Genomic DNA, 21,020 nt, shown 5'->3' on the forward strand with positions numbered 1-21,020 from the left:
GATAGTTTGTGAGGGACAATCAACAGTCTTCTGAATTCACAACAGCAGGCCTACAGAAGGTTCATATTCTGCTTTAAAGTGAGCAGATTCAAGGGGCATCCTAATCCTGAGTGGTATTCATTCATTCACTCATTCATTCATTCTTTGTGTTATTGGCACTGGCCGGTTGGGCATGACAGATCCAGTTCCTGCCTTCATGGAGCTGGCTTGCATTCTAGTGAGGGTGACAGATAAACAAGTGCATAAAAAATAAGGTGATGAGAAATTGTGGTGTGTTCTGAAAAGAATAACCAGGATAATGAAAGAATAACTGGGGAGAGTCACTTTATTTATTTAACTCAGTTATAGAACATTTCAAACATACATGCAGAAGTAGAGGAAAAAATGATCTTCCTGCCTTGCACCCATCACCCAGTTCAGTTCAGTTTAGTCGCTCAGTCACATCCAACTCTGCGACCCCATGGACTGCAGCACGCCAGGCTTCCCTGTCCATCACCAACTCCCGGAGCTTACTCAAACTCATGTCCATCAAGTCAGTGATGCCATCCAACCATCTCATCCTCTGTCGTCCCCTTCTCCTCCTGCCCTCAATCTTTCCCAGCATCAGGGTCTTTTCCAGTGAGTCAGTTCTTCGCATCAGGTGGCCAAAGTATTGGAGTTTCAGCTTCAGCATCAGTCCTTCCAGTGAACACCCAGGACTGATCTCCTTTAGGATGGACTGGTTGGATCTCCTTGCAGTCCAAGGGACTCTCAAGAGTCTTCTCCAATACCACAACAAACTGGAAAATTCTTAAAGAGATGGGAATACCAGACCACCTGACCTGCCTCCTGAGAAATCTGTATGCAGGTCAAGAAGCAACAGTTAGAACTGGACGTGGAACAACAGACTGGTTCCAAATAGGAAAAGGAGTATGTCAAGGCTGTATGTTGTCACCCTGCTTATTTAACTTATATGCAGAGTACATCATGAGAAATGCTAGACTAGATGAAGCACAAGCTGGAATCAAGATTGCTGGGAGAAATATCAATAACCTCAGATATGCAGATGACACCACCCTTATGGCAGAAAGTGAAGAACTAAAGAGCCTCTTGATGAAAATGAAAGAGGAGCATGAAAAAGCTGGCTTAAAACTCAGCATTCAGAAAACTAAGATCATGGCATCTGGTCCCATCACTTCATGGCAAATAGATGGGGAAACAATGGAAACAGTGAGAGACTTTATTTTCTTGGGCTCCAAAATCACTGCAGATGGTGACTGCAGCCATGAAATTAAAAGACACTTGCTCCTTGGAAGAAAAGCTATGACCAACCTAGACAGCATATTAAAAAGCAGAGACATTACTTTGCCAACAAAGGTCCATTTAGTCAAAGCTATGGTTTTTCCAGTAGTCATGTATGGATGTGAGAGTTGGACTATAAAGAAAGCTGAGTGCCGAAGAATTGATCACCCGGTTCAGCAGTTACCAATTCATGGCTAATCTTGTTTCATCTAATATTCCCCCTCCCCACACTCCCCATAATTGGATTATTTTGAAGCAAACCTCGATATTCTGTCATATCACTGGCATACATTTCATTGACCATAATACTATTTTCTTGCCTAAAACAAATTAACAGTAATGTGGTTTTTTTTTTAACAATTACTTGAATTAGTATGCAAATAAGGTTCACACAATACAATTAGTTGATATTTTTAAAGTCATTTTTAATCTTATTGGTTCTTAGGTAAGTCACTTGTATTAAGATGGTCAGAAATGATATTTTGATTGGAGACCTAAGAAATTAATGAGTAGGAAGAACATTCCAGATAGTGGGAATATGTGTGCAAAGATGGGAAAGGGTGAATTCAAGGAATGTAAAGGAAGACAGTTTGACTGATGCCTAGTAAACTAGGGAGAAAATATTTTTCCAGATGAGCTACTTCTCAAGTTAACCTCAAACTAGAACTCATTTCTCAGAAAATATTAATACAATTGGACTAGTTTCTTTTGACTTATTACAGAAGTGCCTGTTTTTAGATATATTGGACTGGCCAAAAAGTTCTTTCCATAAGATGTTAGAGAAAAACCCAAATGAACTTTTTGGCCAACCCAGTACTTTATGACCTCAGCTTTCACTGAGGGCTGTAGTAATTTACTCAAGTATACACAAGGTATAATAATACATGTTTTGTTAAAATTGAATTTTGAAGTCATTGTAGGTTAGCATGGAATTGTAAGAAATAACAGAGAGATCCTGTGTACCCATTATGCAGTTTTCCCAAGGTTCCCAACTCTAGTTTTTCCAAACTGTAGTTTTCTTGGCTGTTGCAACCACCAAGATATTGACATTGATACAGTCAAGGAAAAAAAAAAAATTCTGTCATCACAAGGATCCTTCCTTTTGTCCTGTTACAACCACACCCATTTTTGTCTTCCTCCTCCTCTCCAGTTTTCTTTTTTTATCTTGCCTTCGTCTGGCTTTGATATCCGGGTAATACTGGCCTCATAAAATGAGTTGCAAAGTATTCTCATCTATTTTTTTGAAAAGATTATGCAAAATTCAATTTGTATTTATTTATTTATTTGGCTGTGTCAGACCTTAGTTGGGGCACGTGGGATCTAGTTCCCTGACTGGGGATCAAACCTGGGCCCCCTGCATTGGAAGCGTGGAGTCTTAGCCACTGGACCACGAGCGAAGTCCCCCGCATTCATGTTAATTCTTTAAATGTTTGGTAAGCTTCTCTGGTAAAGTTGTTTTAGGTCAGCCTTTCTAGAGGTTTATCAATTTTATTGATTCCCCCCCCCCACCAAGAGCATTTTGTTTCAATGGTTTTTCTTTATTGTTTTACTGTTTCATTGGTTTCTGCTCTTATGTCTGGTTTCTTCCTTCTGCTTATTTTGGTTTCATTTTGCCCATTTTTCAGTGCCTGAAGGTTTTTATCTCCAAATATCCCAAACTAATATGTTTTCGTCTTTGTTTGGACTACTGTGAATTTCAACATCCCTGTTCTAACTGGTTTCTGGTTTGATTTTTACCATTTGCTTTTATTTTTCTTGCTTTATAATATAAAGTAACCCCATTCTTCTAAAAAGTAGGATCCTTACAACTGTTATTTGGATTGGGAACAAATAAGTTTTAAATAATAATTATCTCTGATATCAGCTTCTGACAATGGAATTATGTCCTGTTGCAGTTTTCCTCTTCATCAGTACAGGTTATTAACTGTTCTGATCTACTTGCCTACACAGGCACGCATGTACATATACCCATACATTCCGCTCTCCCCCGCGTCACTTACAAGATTAATTGGCGAAATGGTGTTGCTTTGAGGTATCAGTGAGGTTGTTATTTTTAATAAGTTATTCTTGGTAAGGATCCAAGTACAAATATTAAAACTTGCATTTTATAGTAAAATATAGCCTTACTCCATAATTAGAGTAATTTCTATGGAATTCTTTAAAATAAGACTTACTAATTGGACCAGAATACAGTTAGCATAGAGTGAAGGCAAGGACCACATCTGTTCTCCATCATCGTGTCCCTGGCACCTAGAACAGTGACTGGCATATGAACATTTAATATTTGTTCAGTGAACTGCCAATGTGGTAGATGTGGTACGGTCTTCTGTAGAAGGCATCATTCTAAAACAGTAGTGATTCATTCCTTGTATGAGCTTTCTGGTTCCTTTATTATATACTGATAACAGTCATAGATGCTGTATCAAATTTGCATTCACACATGTGAAATGAGATACAGCCTGCTTACTGAAATTATGGTCCAATTACTAAGTACCTTAGCCAATTTTTTCATGTCATGTCACCTATAAAAACAGGTATAGTATACTGGAGTAAACAGGCAGTACGCGGTTTCTGGTACAGGGGCTCCTCCAGGGGAATCTCCTGTAATCCATTCATAGCATACTAGTGGGGAAGCTGTGTTTTTTAGACTTTACTGTAGATGTACAGTATAGTGCTTTAAAATCTGTTTTTGTTGTCCTTCCTTTTCCTATAGTGTGGAAATCGGAGAAAGTGTTCGTGGAGAGGATGTCTACATTGTTCAGAGTGGCTGCGGTGAAATCAATGACAATCTCATGGAACTTTTGATTATGATTAATGCCTGCAAGATTGCTTCAGCCAGCCGGGTTACTGCAGTCATCCCGTGCTTCCCTTATGCCCGGCAGGATAAGAAGGATAAGGTAGGAGTGGAATCTCTTTTTTTTTTCAATTCTTTTTTTCTTAAATCAGGAGAAGCAGGAGCACTTGCCCAAAGTCAAAAAACTTCCTTAATTATCAAATGTATATTTAGAGGATATTATTTTTTTATCTTAGGATATTATTTTGTTTATCTTTTCAAACAATCGGTGTGATTGGTTTGTATAAAGCAATACATTTGCAGTCTGTCTGTTTTATCCCAGTCATACATATGTGACTTTTGGCTAACTCAGTGCAATCTTTTCATTGTATCATTAAGACTAAGCACCAGCTCCCATGGAGTAGAGTATTTTTTTTAAACTGGTAGATCCTCTGGTACCCTCTTGGTTATAGTTGTGACCTCTTCATATAACTTGAAGTCTGTTACATGAATACACACATGCACACCTCACCTTCTTTGGAGTATTAGAGGATAAAGCATATAGGTAAAACTTTGCCAGTCCATGGTAATTGATGCCCAAATTTTATTATTATGTACGATACCTGGGAGAAGGCCAGATACTTTTATTTCAATAGAATACAGTGCTCCTAAGGAGTAGAGTGTAGGACATGGGCCTTGTTATTTTAGGGTGCAGTCAGGTGTGTTTACCTGTTATTTAAAGGGGTTGAGTTTACTGAAAGTTTGGCCTCCGGATGAGTAAAGGGAGTGGTGTAATTAAAAAAAAGAAACTATACTTTCCATCCTTTAATGTGTCTTTAAATGTTGACATGTTAGATGTTGCACAGGTTTGAGTATGTATGTCTTAAAAGAGATTTTAATACAATTCTTTCAAAAAAGATTTGTATACAGTCTGCCTAATTTAAATAATTGAGCATTGGAAAGACTTTAATAGGCTGAAAATATGTACATGAAGAAAGTGAAAGGTTGGGAAGGTTTTTTTTCTGATGTATGTATCCTGATTTGGAAAAATGATATTCCACTTCCTATTTTTTTTTCTTTTTTTTTTTCCTTAATAAATGGTTTATTGATACTATATTCTAATGAATGACAAAATAGTATGATCTATATTTCTAGACTTAATGGCCACCCTATAGAAAGCATCTTTGGAATAGAATAAAAAATTACAATTTTATCAAATCCCATAATCATAAAGCTGTCATCACGAGTCTAGGCACAGCTACGTGCAACATTTTCCTTGACCCCATAGGCTCCATTCCCTTTACCAACTATTTATAATATGCTTGGGTCACTCACAAGAGAAAAACACTGTCAGCATCAATATTTAGCAGCATTTTCAAAATATATATTTTTTTGTCTTCACTATAAGCTAAACTATTCTTTCAGTCCAGTAATTCCATATGGTCTTATTTACTCTATACATAGACACAATCTTTCAACATTTATGGAGGTGAATATTTCCCAGTTTTTGAGTTTCCCAAAGACTCTTAGGGTTTTATTTTGCCACAATAAAAGAAAGGAGCAGTGTCAACTCACGAGAGTCAGACCAACAGTTTAAGTAGACCCTCTACACAGTTCAGTTCCTGGTGCGTAACGAGACCGAACATCGTCCCCCAGCTCTCAGCTCTCAGACAGGAATTTGAGAGGGATAAAAGCAGGAACAATATTACTCAATAGTCTAGGGAGGGAGAAAACAGGTGTCTAATAAAAGTAGTAGAAGCCAAGTCCTTTCATTCTAGGATGTCTGAAAAAGATTCAATGGAGTACGGATGCAGAGAAGGCGTCATTCCTAACAGAAAAAAAATGAACTGTGGACAGTCACTCAAGGCCAGAGAAGCAATCACTGAGAGCTACTGTTTCAATCCCACTGTCACCAGGAGGGCAGATGCCAGAGAACCAGGACAAAGGCAGCTATAGCCCCTGGCATTCTCAGGCCTCCTGGTGCTATGTTTCAACAGCCTTTAGGGGCTGGGGAGAACCAGGAGCAGCACCATCACGTGTGAAAGAGCTACTATGGCAACAACCTGGCCGTGGAAAATCAGCTAGAGCTGGGCGATACACCACTTGGAATCCAGCCTATGTTGCTTCCATTCTTATAAAGAACTTGAGACATGTGCAGGGACATCTTAAACACGTGTAGGTGGCCCCTCTTTTAGAAAGGCAGAGAAGAGCCTCATCATTAACTCATTCTATTCATTAGTTTTCATGTCTGTTCACCATTTAAACTAGAAAAGACACTGCAAGCTATCTCGGCTAGCTGCTAACTGGGACATGGCACCAATACTACACACACAATTGAACGAATGACCATATCTTCCTGGTTCTTCCACTGCGCAGGCTCAGTAGGCTTCTTTGGACTGAACAGGTGTGATCTTGTTCGAGAAAAGTGTGTAAACATAGGGCCAGATTTTGTTAGTCTCGGTTCCCGAAAATTGGTGGAGCACTCCTCGGCTCTTGTATAACTCGATGACTGGCTTTGCCACATCCTTGTACTGTCTTAGTCTGGCAGCAACTGCTTCAGGCTTGTCATCCTCCTGCTGGACCAGTGGTTCACCAGTGACATCATCAATCCCATGTACATGAGGTGGGTTGAAGTCCAGGTTATATACCCTCCCACTGGGAGGGTGAATCCAACGTCGGCTGAGACGATCTTTGAGCGTTTCAAATGGAATATTCAAAGTGATCACTAGATCCAGGTCACATATTCTGTCCAAGGCTTCAGCCTGAACTAATGTTCGAGGAAAACCATCAAGTAGCCAGTGCTCGCCGCGCCTGTTCTCCAGCTCCAACAGCATGAGGCGTGTGATCACATGATCGGGAACCAAAAGGCCTTTCTCTATGTATTGCTTTGCCGTATCACCAACTTCCGTGTTGGCCTTGATGTTCTCCCGCAAGAAGTGGCCGCTGGAGAGATGCTGGAGGCCAAAGTTCTGGGCTATCCTCTGGCACACGGTGCCCTTGCCTGAGCCTGGCGGCCCAAGGATGACCGCACGCAGGAGTTTGGAAGCCATTGCCTCGCCGAGGAGGGGGAGGCCGAACTGACGACCGGGACAGCGGCCTCGGAGAAGCCCCGGGAACTTTGTTTCTTCTGCCCCTGCCTCTGACACCCTGGGCTCGCGCGGGGATTCGCCGCCCTCCACTTCCTATTTTTGCCAGATTGGGATGAACTGAAAATCAGTGGCTGTGTCACTTTTTATGAATTTTCTGGTAGCACAGTGCCTTAAACACAGTAGGTATACAATAAATAAATGCTTCTTGAGCAAATGAATTGTTTTTCAGATTGGCTTTTTTTCCTCTTTCCTTCCCTCCATTTAGAGCCGGGCTCCAATCTCAGCCAAGCTGGTTGCAAATATGCTCTCTGTAGCAGGTGCAGATCATATTATCACCATGGACCTTCATGCTTCTCAAATTCAGGTATCATTGGGAGCTAAATATTAGCTTAGGGATTATTAGGGATTAGACATGGGGTAAGAGAGGATGGAATGCTGAAAACCACAGGGAAGCAAAAACTGTCCAAGTACAGCTCAAATAAACTAGACATTGATGACATTTTCAACATCCTCACCTGAAGTATAATACATGGTCTTAGTCATGTGGGCTGGTTGTACAGGGAGGCAGTTTGGGATTCTGGGAAGAGCATAGTAGGCTTTGGCATCAGTCTGAGTTTTAATACTGGCTCTGACACTTATATTGTCATCATTAAATTTAGAACCATAGATATTGGAGCCTACTTTCTAGCATTAAAAGAGTTTGGGGAGCAGAATACTACCTTATAGTTGATACTTTTAAAGAGACTTTGAAATCATTATCTTTGGAGGCTTCTGGGAATTCAGTGAGATACAGGCCAGATGATTATATATCCATTTTATAGAAGAGGGACAGATTAGTTGTGAAGTACAACAAATCTGTAGCAACTAGTATTAGAACACAAATCGCCTGACTGCTAGTTAATCTGACCATTTATTATAAATGCCTTCCACTAGGTTTATTTACCATAGCATCTCTAACTGGTTTACCAGTTAGCTTTGGCTCTCTTAACAAGCCAGCCCAACATTGAGTGGTAGAAGGTAGTAAGTATGTATTACCCCATGGGTCTGCACACTGGCTGGGTAGTTCTGATCTCGGCTGGACTTGGCTGTTTTCCTCAGGAGCTTGTTCATGTGTCTGTGGTCAGTTGTGGGTTAGCCGGGGGCTCACTTTGTGGCTGGGCTTTCTTGCACAACCCACACTCTAGGAGTCTGCTTTTACAGTCTGCTATATTGGGCATGTTTTTGGATCAGTTTGAATGTTCGAGTAAAGTATTCTTTGGGCAAGTTACTATTCTCTTTGTGTTCGTTGTTTGTAAATGGAAGAGAAGGAAAACAAGCCAAACTGACCCAGGTTCGTTCTTTATGCAGGGCTTTTTTGATATCCCAGTGGATAACTTGTATGCAGAGCCAGCGGTCCTCAAGTGGATAAGGGAGAACATCTCTGAGTGGAGGAACTGCACAATTGTCTCACCTGATGCTGGAGGAGCAAAGAGGTATGGTTGAAATTCATATTATTCCCAACATACTGGGGAAAGTTTTCAGACAGTTGTGTCAGAAAGTGATCTTTTGCTGTTGAACTGAGTTTTTCTTTTCTTGAAGTATAGTTGATTTACAGTGTTAAGCTTCAAGTATACAGCAAAGTGGTCTGAAAAAGACTATAAAGACTACATATGTATAAAGTCTTTTTCCAATTCTTTTTCAGTATAGGTGATTATAATATACTGAGAAGCAACAGTTTTAAAGTATTTGGATGTTCTGATAGCTTAGGACATGGGCTGGATATAGTTTTACTCACTTACTGGCCTGAGTCACTGCCTGAAAGATAAGATAGCAGCAGAGGGGCATGAAATAGTTCTGGCATCATGGACTTGACCAAAACCCATCAGTGACTCAGCACTGCAGGGTCAGTGACAGCACTATGATCCATTAGGAGGAGGAGGCAATTTGATTTTCTAATGAATGCCACTTGCTATCAAAACCCATGATGATGCTTTTACATGGGCTTCCCCAGTGGCTCAGGGGTAAAGAATCTGCCTGCAATGCAGGAGACATGGGTTCAATCCCTGGGTCGGGAAGATCCCCTGGAGGAGGGCATAGCAACCCACTCTAGTATTCTTGCCTGGAGAATCCCATGGACAGAGGAGCCTGGCAGGCTACAGTCCAGAGGGTCGCAAAGAGTTGGACACACTGAAGCAATCTAGCACTCATGCACAAGCTTTTACATACCTCTTAATGTTGTTGGTTAAACCATTTTGATCTTTTGAATTAGAATACTAAGCAGGATGGAAAAGAAAGTGTGGTGATTTTATTTAAGCCAAGCACTGAACATTCAAAACAAACTGATTGTCAGGGATTGCCAGTTGCAGTGCTTCAGCTCACGTGGTTACAGACTAAGAGCTTTTCATTTCCTTAGTGGCTCACTCGTTAGTAACGTATTCAGAAGTGTGACACATGTTCTTCTTGTTGTGGAAATAGAATGACGAGCTACAAAACACAGATGATTAGGAAATGCCAATTCACATCTTTTCAAAAGCCATTCAAATTTTCAATGACTATTTCTCAGCGACCTCTTTATTTCAGGAACTTCAACAGAACTGATAAGCTGAGAGCTTGAGTTCTATTCTCCAGCCAGATGCATGGCTTTGTGAGTCCCTTGTTGTTGCTAGTTACCGTCTATAATACTAGAAACAGAGCCTAAAACACATCCCCCTCGCAGTGGTTGTCAGACTTGTGAAGATCATCTTCCGCAGAGACTTAGAAAACAGCCTCATTTGAAATAACTAATCAAGCACAATTTTCTTTCCACAGTTGGGTACAGAAAAACTGCCTTCAGTAGATGGTTTATTGCTCCATAATTTTGTTTACTGTTTTCTTTTTTAAATTGTTTATTTATTTATTACTGTACTGGGTCTTCATTGCTGCTCTCGGGCTTTCTCTAGTTGTGGCAAGTGGAGGCTAGTTGTGCTGTGTGGACTTCTCGTTGTGGTGGCTTCTCTTGTGGAGCACAGGTTCAGTAGTTGTGGTGCACGGGCTTAGTTGCCCTGAGGCATGTGGAATCTTCCCGGACCAGGGATCCAACCTGTGTCCCCTGCATTGGCAGACAGATTCTTAACCAGGGAAGTCCTGTAATTTTCTTTTAGTGATGGAATCTTTTCAAAGTGAGTGGCTATCACATCTGTCTTGGCAGGGTTTGGGGAACAGGTAGAAATGCCTGTGAAGTTGTGACTTGCATGTAGTTCTTCCCTCAAGGATATAGGGAGTGGCTTTTTTTGAGCCCTTTACTTTGTCAGTCACTGAGTTTGTTGGCCACTGAGTATGGATGGCTTAGGATGCTTGAACTAAGTGATCATGCATTTGCCTCATCTAAGTAATCATTCCAAGCAGATTGGTAACTCTTGATGTTATGTGCCCACACAGGAGGGATGGAGAGCACACAGGATATGGGTCATTTAGATCAGGTGCAGATGCTGCCTAGGTTGTGGTCCAAGTCTTGTCTGTTCTCTATTGTATGGTCATAGGTTCTCCCATATTCTGCACAAACTCAAGATATGTGAGCGTAGTCACAAGGGAAATAGGACATGATACTTGGTTGGATCAGCACTACATTAAAAAACAAAGCCCAAAGCACAGAGCCTCTTCACACATAACAAGATGGCAGGGTGAAATGTGGCCACAGATGTCACAGGCAGCACAGTCATACGCTGAATGGATTGCTGATTGATAGATTACGTGGTACTTTGTCACCAGACAGATTTGTCTTCTATCCCACCTTCTAGTCTGGTTTGTATTACCTTGTAATTCAAGTAAAAGGAATTCTGTTTTGATTTGGAAATCATTTGGTCTGTACAGCAAGATGCCCAGTTTGCCTGCTTAATTGGTATAACTTTCTTTCTAGCAGTCATTAAAGGAACTCCCAAGCTCGGTATCCAGGTACAGTTGACGTTGACAGTTGGTGGATCACTGAGGGGAGTGTGATGAGGGCACAACAGAACAGGCTGGGTACTGCTTCTCTCCCACCAAATTCAGGTTCACTTCTCACCACATCCGCATGTCATAATGGGACCATCTACGCTCCTGGCATTAGTTAACCAAGTTGTATCTCTCTCCTCTTCTGCTGCCAGTCCAGTAAACAAACATGCCCTAGCATTCATTATACTGCTTCCTGGGACTGGTGAGGGTTGTCTATCTCCTTCTGTAACCCAGAATGAATTTTAATCTTAAGTTTGACTAATAATTCATAAACTGCTCTTAGGATGTGGGAGGCATTAGCCTACATCTTGGAGTATGGAGGCATTAGTCTATGAAACCCAATTTGTGATGCCAATTAGTTGCAGTTACTTTCTTCCAACCCTGTTGAGTTTCATGGAGTATTCTCACCTAGAAAATAAGCCCATCCTTTAGTTCCTTTCTTTGTCTTAAGATACACACACACACACACACATACACACACACACTGGTTTTAACTGAGGTTTTAACTGTGATTATCCTGTGTTGCAGAGTGACTTCCATCGCAGACCGGTTGAATGTGGACTTTGCCTTGATTCACAAAGAACGGAAGAAAGCCAGTGAAGTGGACGGGACGGTACTAGTGGGAGATGTGAAGTATCGTGTGGCTATCCTTGTGGATGACATGGCTGACACTTGTGGTACAATCTGCCATGCAGCTGACAAGTGAGTGCCTACTGGTGGGGCTGGGGGTTAGATGTGAAAAAAATACTATCTGACTGCCCTAAGCCTGCTGGTTCTCTTTGGAACTCAGTTTAGGGAATTTTAACTGACTGACTTGTCACCCTAGGCTTGAATTGCAATGCATGTAAATTGACGGATATTCTTACTTTTTTTTTCTCTAGAGTTTCTTAGTTTTATTTTTCCTTGTTATTGTGCTAGACTATATACAACGTGAAATTTGCCATTTTAACTTTTTTGGGGGAGGGTCGTGCACCTTGTGGGATTTTAGTTCTCTGACCAGGAATTGAACCCATGCCCACAGCAGTGAAAACAGTCCTAATCACTGGATCACCAGGAAGTTCCCCATTTTAATCATTTTTAAGAGTGCAATTCAGTGACATTAGTTATAGTCACAATGTTGTGCAACTATCACCACTGTATTTCCAAAAAAAAATATCTCATCTCTCTGAGTATTGTACTTTTTTTGTGACCATACTTTGCGGCTTGCGGGATCTCAGTTTCCTGACCAGGGATTGAGCCTGTGCTCTCGGCAGTGAAAGTGTATGGAGTCCTAACCACCAAACTGCCAGGGAATTCCCTGAGTAATCTACTTTTGATAGTTCTTTAAAACAGGTTAAGGTAAGAAATCCATAGCCCTGAGCAGACAAATATATTCCCATATTTATATTTTATCTAAGCTGAAAACCTTGGCTTTACCTCTAGACTGTCCATTTTTGCTGCTACTTCCTTCATTCTTATTCCTTCTCATCATTTGCCTGCACTGTTCTGAATTACCTTACCTCTTTTCTGCTGCCATTCACCAGTCTCTTACCTCCCAGTCCATCTTTCACATTGCTGCCCCACTGGCTTATCTTCCTAAAACTAGATTCCCCTCATGCCTCCTTTAAAACTGTAAGTGGCTCCCCACTGCTTATAATCCAAGTCACTATGGACAGCATTGTTTCTCTTATTTTTAAAAATCTCATATATATATGTTGTTGATTAGTTGCTAAGTCGTGTCTGACTCTTTTGCAACCCCATGGGCTGTAGCCTGCCAGGCTCTTCTATCCATGGGATTTTCCAGGCAAGAATACTGGAGTGGGCTGCCATTTTCTTCTCCAGTGTGTGTGTGTGTGTGTGTGTGTGTGTGTGCGCGCGCGCGCGCGCGTGCTGAAAAAAAAAACTTGTATGTGGAGTGATTTCCTGGCTTGGATCCTGGAGTATGCATTTATAAAACTCCTTTTATCATATTAGTAAGATAATGCTAATTGGTCATAATAGATCAACTCCCTTAACACAGTAAACTTACCTGTTCCTGGTATGCTCCGGTACAAGTGTGCCCCTTTCAGTCTTATGGCACTGCATCTTTAACATTTCCATTGTGGCCAGCCAGAAAGGGAAAGGAGCGTGGAGGATCATCCATGGGAAGTTTTTTATAAGAATCTGTCCACATTTAGATAGCCAGAATTAAGTCACTTGGCCATACCTAACTATGCAAGGGAGGCTGGGAAGTGTCCATCTGTGTACTAGAAAGAAGAGACAGATTTTGTTGAGTGTAGCTGTCTGTGCCACAGTCCTTTTACACTAATCCAAACCTATTCAGATTAGTTATTGACTGAACTGTATCACCCAAAAATTCAACCCTAACCCCCAGTGTGATGGTATTTGGAGATGGGACCTTTGGGAGGTAATTAGGTTTAGGTGAGGGCATGAGGGTGGGGCCCTCATGGTGCTACTGGTGTCCTTATAAGAAGAGACACCAGAGAGCTCTTCCCAACCCCATTCCTCCTCTCGATCTGTGCACACAAATAGATTACATAAACACATAGCAAGATGGCCACCAGGAAACCAAGAGAAGAGGTCTCAGAACAAAACCTACCTTGCTGGCCCCTTGATCTTAGACTTCCCAACCTCCAGAAACAAGCGAGAAATAAAATTCAGTTTAAGTCATCCAGTCTGGCATTCTGTTATGGCAGTGCAAGCTGACTAAAACAGCCCTCTTCACTAACTTGAATTTTATAGTAACAAGTAAGATTACTCCTAATCACTCTCCTTTTTCCTTTAGACTTCTCTCAGCTGGAGCCACCAGGGTTTATGCTATCCTGACTCATGGGATCTTTTCTGGCCCAGCCATTACTCGCATGAACAGTGCAGGCATTGAAGCGGTCGTAGTCACCAATACCATACCTCAGGAGGATAAGATGAAGCATTGCTCCAAAATACAGGTGAGACTGAGATTCTTGCAAAACAAGACTCCCCTGAGTATTGAGGAGGTGATTTCATGTGTTGAATTAGGTGTCTGGGCGGGTTCTGAAGATTTCCTCCGTTGCTCTCAAGGGTTAACCATCAGGATCTGTGACCCAAAAGGAAGGATCACGTGTCTAAAAATTCAAACAGCTTGACCTCAGACTCTCTGGAGGATGGAACCCAGGATTTTGTGTTTTAACAGACTCTCCCAGTGTTTGTGATGCACATCGGGTCCATGCTTTACCATTTGTGTGTGTCACTCTTGCCTATCAGCCCCTGCAAACATAATGTGAAACCTTCAAACTGGTTTTTAAACGCCAGCCCACCACCACCTTGGTGAGTCAAGAGTGTTTCCTCCATTAGCATTTTGACTCTTTCTTAAGTGGTTGGTTATATTTAAAATGTGAGTATGAAGAGCAGCTGGTTGTGGGCTTACTTGGGGAAACAGCACAGTGCAGTCTTAAGAGGAAGGACCCTCATTGGGCTGCTCATCAGTGTCTGCAATGACCAGTCAATCATCTCTGTCTGTATACTAACCCGATGCTCCCCTTGCCTTCCTAGGTGATTGACATCTCCATGATCCTCGCGGAAGCCATCAGGAGAACTCACAATGGAGAATCTGTCTCCTATCTGTTCAGCCATGTCCCTTTATAATAGAATAACTCCTGAGGCTTTTCAAAAATAAAGTGAGCCCCACCCCTTGTTTTTTTCTTTGGTATTTGATGAAAAATCCAGCAGAAGACCCAGCTTGTTGCAGTGTAGCTTTCTACATCCCGCATCAGTTATATGAGCGTTACTGCCATTGTGTTGGCCAAAAAGTTCATTTGGGTTGTTCCTTAACAGCTTCTGGGAAAACCTGAATGAACTTCTTGGCCAACCCAATACGTTAGAGAAATATAGAATGACATTAGCCGCTGGGATTTTCTACCTTGTATTGTCTCATCCTGGCTTCTTGGATCTTGTGAGCCTTGCAGCTTCAGCTGCTCCAAGATGTTGGACTTTGGAAAGCTTTGTGTAGAGTGTCCAGATATGTTTGGGGAAGCTCAGACTACTTTGCATGTGAATGCTTCAGCACCCCCCCCACCCCCGGCAATGTGTGATAAGTTCTCTAAAGTCTGTACTAAATTATGCAAGAGCCTGGTGCAACCCGAACCCAGATCTGGTTGCTGAGCCCCTGTAAGGCTGGAGAAACCCTAGGGCAGGAGCCTGAGGGGAAGCAACCCACCATAGAGCAAATGATTCTTGGGAGGAAAAAGCCTGATCCATCACCCTTTGCTTGGATTCTGTCACTTGGATTCTGTTTTGTCCCTATTCCTTTCCCTTTGGCCTGATCTTCTTTTCCTGGCCAAATATCCACTTGGTCCCAAGTGATTGTTGTGCCATAGTTTTCTGGGAAGCAAACTCAATTCCTGCCCTATGATCCATAACATTAACATGAGATTATTTTGCTGTAGCTTAATCTTCTTAGCCCACTACCACTGTGGTAGTAGGTTTTAGGTGGTGTTGTAGTGCCTTTTGATTAATTTAACTGCTTATCATCTTTCTTCTTTGGATCTATTTGGCCTCTCAAATGACCTGAGATTTCTGTTTAAAAAAAGTTGATATTACTGTCTCTTGTAGAAGAAACTAATAAAGTTATCTCTTTGATTGTGGGTCTATATCTGTACTGGTCTCCCTGCTGAAGCTTTGGTTTAGGTGTCTTGGCCGCCCAATCATGGCTCTTACTTCTTTGTTTCCAAGCTGTCAACTGTATGGTTAAGCCAAGAATAGACACAGCTGCACTTTTCTTCAGTTATGAGAACTGAAGATGCCTGGGGTTAATTGAGAACTAGATATAGTGTAATTCTTTGCATTATACCTGAGTTATAGGCTGTATATGCCTGTTGGATCTCTGGTTCTTAATCCTGATGATAGGAATTAGGTCTTTTTTCTTAGAGGAAGAGAGTAGTTTTTATAATTTATTCATTTTTGAGCCAGTTTTGCCAAATGTGGTTAAAACTTCCCTCCATCTGTAGTTGACACACATTTAGCATTTAATTTCAGCTTTTCTAGTTATAAGGCATTCCAAAATGTTACATGAGGGTTTTGTGTGTGTGTGTGTGTGTGTGTGTGTGTGTGTGTGTGTGTATCATCAAATAAGCGCACTGACTTTTTCGGAAACTAAATGCTTCTGGAGCTTTGTGAAGGGTGCTGCCTTGTCTTTGAAGCCTGGTTCAGCTTTTGTTTTTGTTTTATATTGAATATCAGGGTATTAACAATGATCTTTTGGAAAAAGTTATTCAAAAGGGAACTGAATTGAGCTGTGAAATGTGTTCCTCTGACCCTCTTAGGCCTCTTTCATTTCAGGTCTTTGCCCTGGGGCCAGCTGACATGGAACACTGATGCCATAAATTGCTGATTCTGCTATTTCCTGAAGTATTGGGTCAGTGAATCAGGGTTTGCTATGTCAGAATTTTTTTGACATCAGGACCCCATACTCTGGGCCCTCTTGGGCAATCCAGTTCCTAGTATGAGGTTTTGAGGCCCTCAGGAAAGGCCCTTAGCCCCCATCTTTGATTCCTATGCTTGGGGGGAGGTCAAGATTCAATTCCCTGTGACACCCAGCATCGTACCCAAAGTACTGCCAGGACTGTTCTTTTTTCCTCCAGTGAGAGAGTCCCAAGTGTCCTGGATGGCAAGCAATTCTTAACTGGGGAACAGTAGCAGGAACAGGCCTGGAGGGGCCAGGGAGGAGGCACAAAAGCTGAATGGAGTTGCAAGGAAAGCACAGTTTAGAAGAAACTGTAGCCTTAATAGCCGTGTAATTGCTTCTGAGCAAAAGACATCACCAGGTTTGATTTCACATGCCCTCACCTCCCCTTACCCTTAGAACTGGAGAAAAGATTACTTAGACCAAGGCTGAACTGGGCAACTCTCAAACCTAATGTCTTTATCAGAGGTTTATTTCATCTCAAGTTGGGGCTTTTCCAGATTTGGAATAAAAACATTTTCTGCTCAGGAGTTTTTTTAACTTGCCCATCAATAGTATGTAGCCCTTAACCTGAGGGTTAGAATCACGTAAAAGTTGAAGTTAAAGAAAAAGCTCTCCTATTAACTTGCCCTCCTGCCGTCTCTCTCTTGGTTGTGGGGAAGGGGGAAGAGACCTCCAGAAAGAAGTCATGTTGTGGGGGGTGGGGGCAGGATAGAAAGCTCTGCATTGCCACCCTGAGGGCCCGCCACTTGGACTGGAGACCACTAAAAGTGTAAGTACCCTATTTACAAGAATAACCCTTATGTTCGCAGTCAGGAATTGGAGCCAGCCCCCTACCCTGGCTTGAGTCTGCACCTCCAGTCTCAAGATGGATGCTTCTTCAGCCCTGATGATTTGCTTCTGCAGCCCTGAGCCCCAGTCTCCTCTGTGTCTGGTTTTCCCTTGCCTTGCCTTCACCCGGGATTCATTTTCATTACCTTGAAAAAAAGGCACAGGCCTTTTGCAACCTGTGCATCAAGGACCAAAAGAGGTCCTTATAGGAGGGCCCTGTGTCTTTGTGGTCCTCTAGGGATCCTGGTGGCTCCATGGTAAAGAATCCACCTGCCAATGCAGGAAACGGGTTTTTTAATTTATTGATTTGGCTATGCTGGGTTTTAGTTGTGGCACGCAGAATCTTCTATCTTTGTTGCAGTGTGCAGGATCTTTAGTTGCAGCATGTGAACTCTTAGTTGTGGTATGTGGGATCTAGTTCCCTGACCAGGGATCAAACCCAGGCCCCCTGCATTGGGAGCTTGGAGTCTTAGCCACTGGACCATCAGGGAAGCCTGAAACCGGTTCCTTTGACAGTCATGATTGAAATAGAGCTACAGCTAAAGACTCTTCCTCCCGCTTTATTCTTTCACCACATTTTGAGGCCTGTTTTCTCTTGGGCTTTTCTTGGAAGTCTCACACGCCTTGTTTAAAAATAAAACAAATTCTCCCAATTATGACAGATTTTTGATGACTTGATGTTCTGTAAAATCTCGCTTGGTTGAAATATTCTAAATAACCTTTTCCAAAGTCTAGGTCTTGGCAGGACAACTGCAGGGGAGTTAAGATGCTAACAGGTATGTTCAGATCCCTTGCACTAGGCACACATGAGAGTTAGGATCCATCAGGCCTTGCCATTAGTTCTTGGGTTGCCCTTCTGGGGTGATTTCTGCCGGGTGATGTTAGCTGCCTCAGACCTTTATGCTGTTAAGAAAAACCTGTGTTAGAAAAACTTGTTTCAGGGATAAAATTGAATGTAAGGCCAGATGTTAGTTGTCAGATCTCAAGGAAATTGCAGTGTAAAGTCAGTTTCCCATAAATCTGATAACCAGGAGACTGATTTGAGGTCACATTTAGTTCATTTGGATGGTGGTGGGCCCACTGTATGCTTTTTTCTTTTGGCTGCACTTTGTGGCTTGTGAGATCGTAGCTCCCCAACCAAGGATTGGACCCAGGCCCAGCAGTGAAAGAGCTGAGTCCTCTAACCGCTGGACCACCAGGAATCCCCTTGAGTGTTTTTTTCTTTTTATTGGAGGATAATTGCTCTACAGTGTTGTGTTGGTTTCTGCCATACATCAACATGAATCAGTCACGGGTATAAATACCTTCCCTCCCTCCCTTGAGTGTATGTTAAGGAGAAGGATTGAAATGAAGGGCTGGAGATGCAAAGGGTGATATCAACCTACAGGGGGTGAAAGAAGCAAGGGTTCTTTCCTTAAAGCTTTCAGGAAGTTGAATTGGCCTCTAAGATTGCAATGGTAAAGACCTTGCAGGGGCTGAACAGGCCCTACTGCTTCTCCCTTCCCGAGGCGGCTTTCCTATCTCAGCACCGAGGGCCTATCCACCACCTTCCATCCCCTCTCCCCCATTCTCCTGCCTGGATGCCTTAGCCTCTGATGTTCCTAAGGACATTGATTATGCCATGAAGGTCCTTAGGCCCTGTGTTTTTGAGCATATTCCCTTGGTTTTTAGCTTGCAGAGTGAACGGAAAGGAAACCCAGAGGGGCAGGGAAACTTCCATCCCAACCTTTGGTAACCTTACCCACCCCAGAGCCTCAGAAAGCTGGCTGGCTCCTCTTGCAGCTGAATCCCTGTGGCTAGCTCCTCTTCCAGTTGATCCTCTTTGCTGCTGATATATTGTATGCCCCCCAGTGACAGCTCACTGTCCCTACCCCATGCCTGGAGGGAGGCCAAAGCCAGCCATCAGAGTCTGACTCTTCTCCATCTTTCCCTTTCCCCGAGGTCTTTTCCCCAGTGCATTTCTCCAGTAGCTAGGCAGCTACCTGTGAAAAAAAACAGAAGAGGCCGGGAGGGGAACTTCCAATCCAGTGTTAAGACCACACAGCCAATGCAGGGGGCATGGGTTTGATCTCTGGTCAGGGAACTGATTCCCACATGTCTCACAGCATGGCCAAAAAGTAAAAATTTTAAAAGGTAAAGAGTGACATTGAAAAAAAACAGGAAGGGGAAGGCTCCTTTTGAAACAAAAATGTCTGAAGCCTTGCAGAGTGACAAGAAGCCTTTGTCCCATTCCTCTCTGTCCTTAGTGTTTTCACCTAGCTCAATTCTGTATCTGTATTCTCCAAGTTCACCTCCACACCTGCTGTTGCAGCCAGGTCTTGTCACTTCACCCATATGGTTGCCATGAGCACACTCACATAATGGGGTTTTGATTCATGGTTTGAATATAAAACAGGATAGTCAGCCTTGTCCGTTTCACCCAGGCAATACACAGAGCAGTAAGTCAGCCAGGAGCCATTCCACTGAACTGTAGTTCTCATCCTCAAAGTTCTTGGGGTAGGGCCTCTGATGACAGGGGTTGGGGACTTACTATGCAGGAGGGGCTGCAGCAATGGGGAGAGCTGCTGAAACCTGGCTTGAGGAGGATTCCCCCTCCCATCCTTTTCCTGCAGCCATCTCCCACGGGGCCTGTCACTACTATCCCGCTGCCACCAGGGGGAGCCAAGTAGGCTGGAGGGAAGGGACATCTCAGGGCTCTAAGCACCTGCTAGAGCCAGGTCCCCTCTTCCCCTTTATGTCCAGATCCCCTCTTCCCCTTTATGTCACCAGCAGTCATGGTGACAACACGGTGCTCAATTCTCATTCAGCAGAGAGGAAAGTGCACACAGTGTAAGTATATTCCAAGTGCCGTGCTAGATGCTAAGAACTCAGAAAGGAAACTGTTCTTTACCCGAAGCACTTGTCTAGAGGGTGAAATAGGGCATTACAACTTGGTGTGATAGAGATTATGATGAAGGAAGAGCCACGTGCGATGGAAGCACAGGAGGGTCACCTGAGCCAGTGGTGGAAGTCAGGGAAAGCTTCCTCATAGAAAACATTTTGACTTAAAGCAGTTGCTTACAAGTTGGCCAAAGGGGTTTGGGGAGAAGGGTGTTTCAGGTGAAAAAAAAATAGCAAAAAAGAATGCAGCTGAGGAGGACTTCCCTGGTGGTCCAGTGGTTAAGAATCTGCCTTCCAATGCAGGGGACGTGGGTTTGATCCCTGGTTGGGGAACTAAGATCCCACATGCCCTGGGGCAACTAATTCTTGGCATGGCAACGAAGACCCAAGGTAGCCAAAAAAAAAAAAAAGAATGGGGCTGGTGTGTGTGTGTGTGTGTGTGTGTGTGTGTGTGTGTGTGTTTACAGGTAAGATGGGGAGCTGTGATGAGTAATGGGGGTGGTAAGACCAGATCATAAAGGATGGTGTAAGAATGACTGGATGCCTACCACCCCAGAGTACTTAGTAACAACACCCCCTTACCTGCCGTCCTGGTTTGGATAACTGAGGAACCTATCACATGCTATCCTACTTGTAAGACATACTAAGGAGTGTGAACTTCATCCTAGGAGCAGAGAAGAACCACTGAAATTTTGAAGAGGGACCTGACAGGATCAGATCCAGATAGATAAAATAGACTGGCAGTATGTGAAGAATGGATTGGGTGGAGCTAAGTGTGGAGGAAGGTCAGTTATGGAGCCAT

General features: G+C 42.8%; 1 protein-coding gene and 1 pseudogene across 1 annotated transcript; one reads left to right on the forward strand and one right to left on the reverse strand.

The window, feature by feature from the left end:
* Nucleotides 1-3,999: 3,999 nt before the first annotated feature.
* Nucleotides 4,000-15,695, forward strand: PRPS1 (phosphoribosyl pyrophosphate synthetase 1). The gene is made up of 6 exons (XM_020902480.2): nucleotides 4,000-4,178; nucleotides 7,409-7,507; nucleotides 8,491-8,615; nucleotides 11,620-11,793; nucleotides 13,856-14,015; nucleotides 14,599-15,695. The coding sequence occupies exons 1-6, from the start codon at nucleotides 4,074-4,076 to the stop codon at nucleotides 14,689-14,691; spliced, it is 756 nt and encodes a 251-aa protein (XP_020758139.2). The 5' UTR covers nucleotides 4,000-4,073; the 3' UTR covers nucleotides 14,692-15,695.
* Nucleotides 5,417-7,219, reverse strand: LOC110142991 (adenylate kinase 4, mitochondrial pseudogene; annotated as a pseudogene).
* Nucleotides 15,696-21,020: the final 5,325 nt, after the last annotated feature.

The sequence above is a fragment of the Odocoileus virginianus genome, unplaced genomic scaffold (genome assembly GCF_023699985.2).
Source record: "Odocoileus virginianus isolate 20LAN1187 ecotype Illinois unplaced genomic scaffold, Ovbor_1.2 Unplaced_Scaffold_1, whole genome shotgun sequence".
NCBI lineage: Eukaryota > Metazoa > Chordata > Mammalia > Artiodactyla > Cervidae > Odocoileus > Odocoileus virginianus.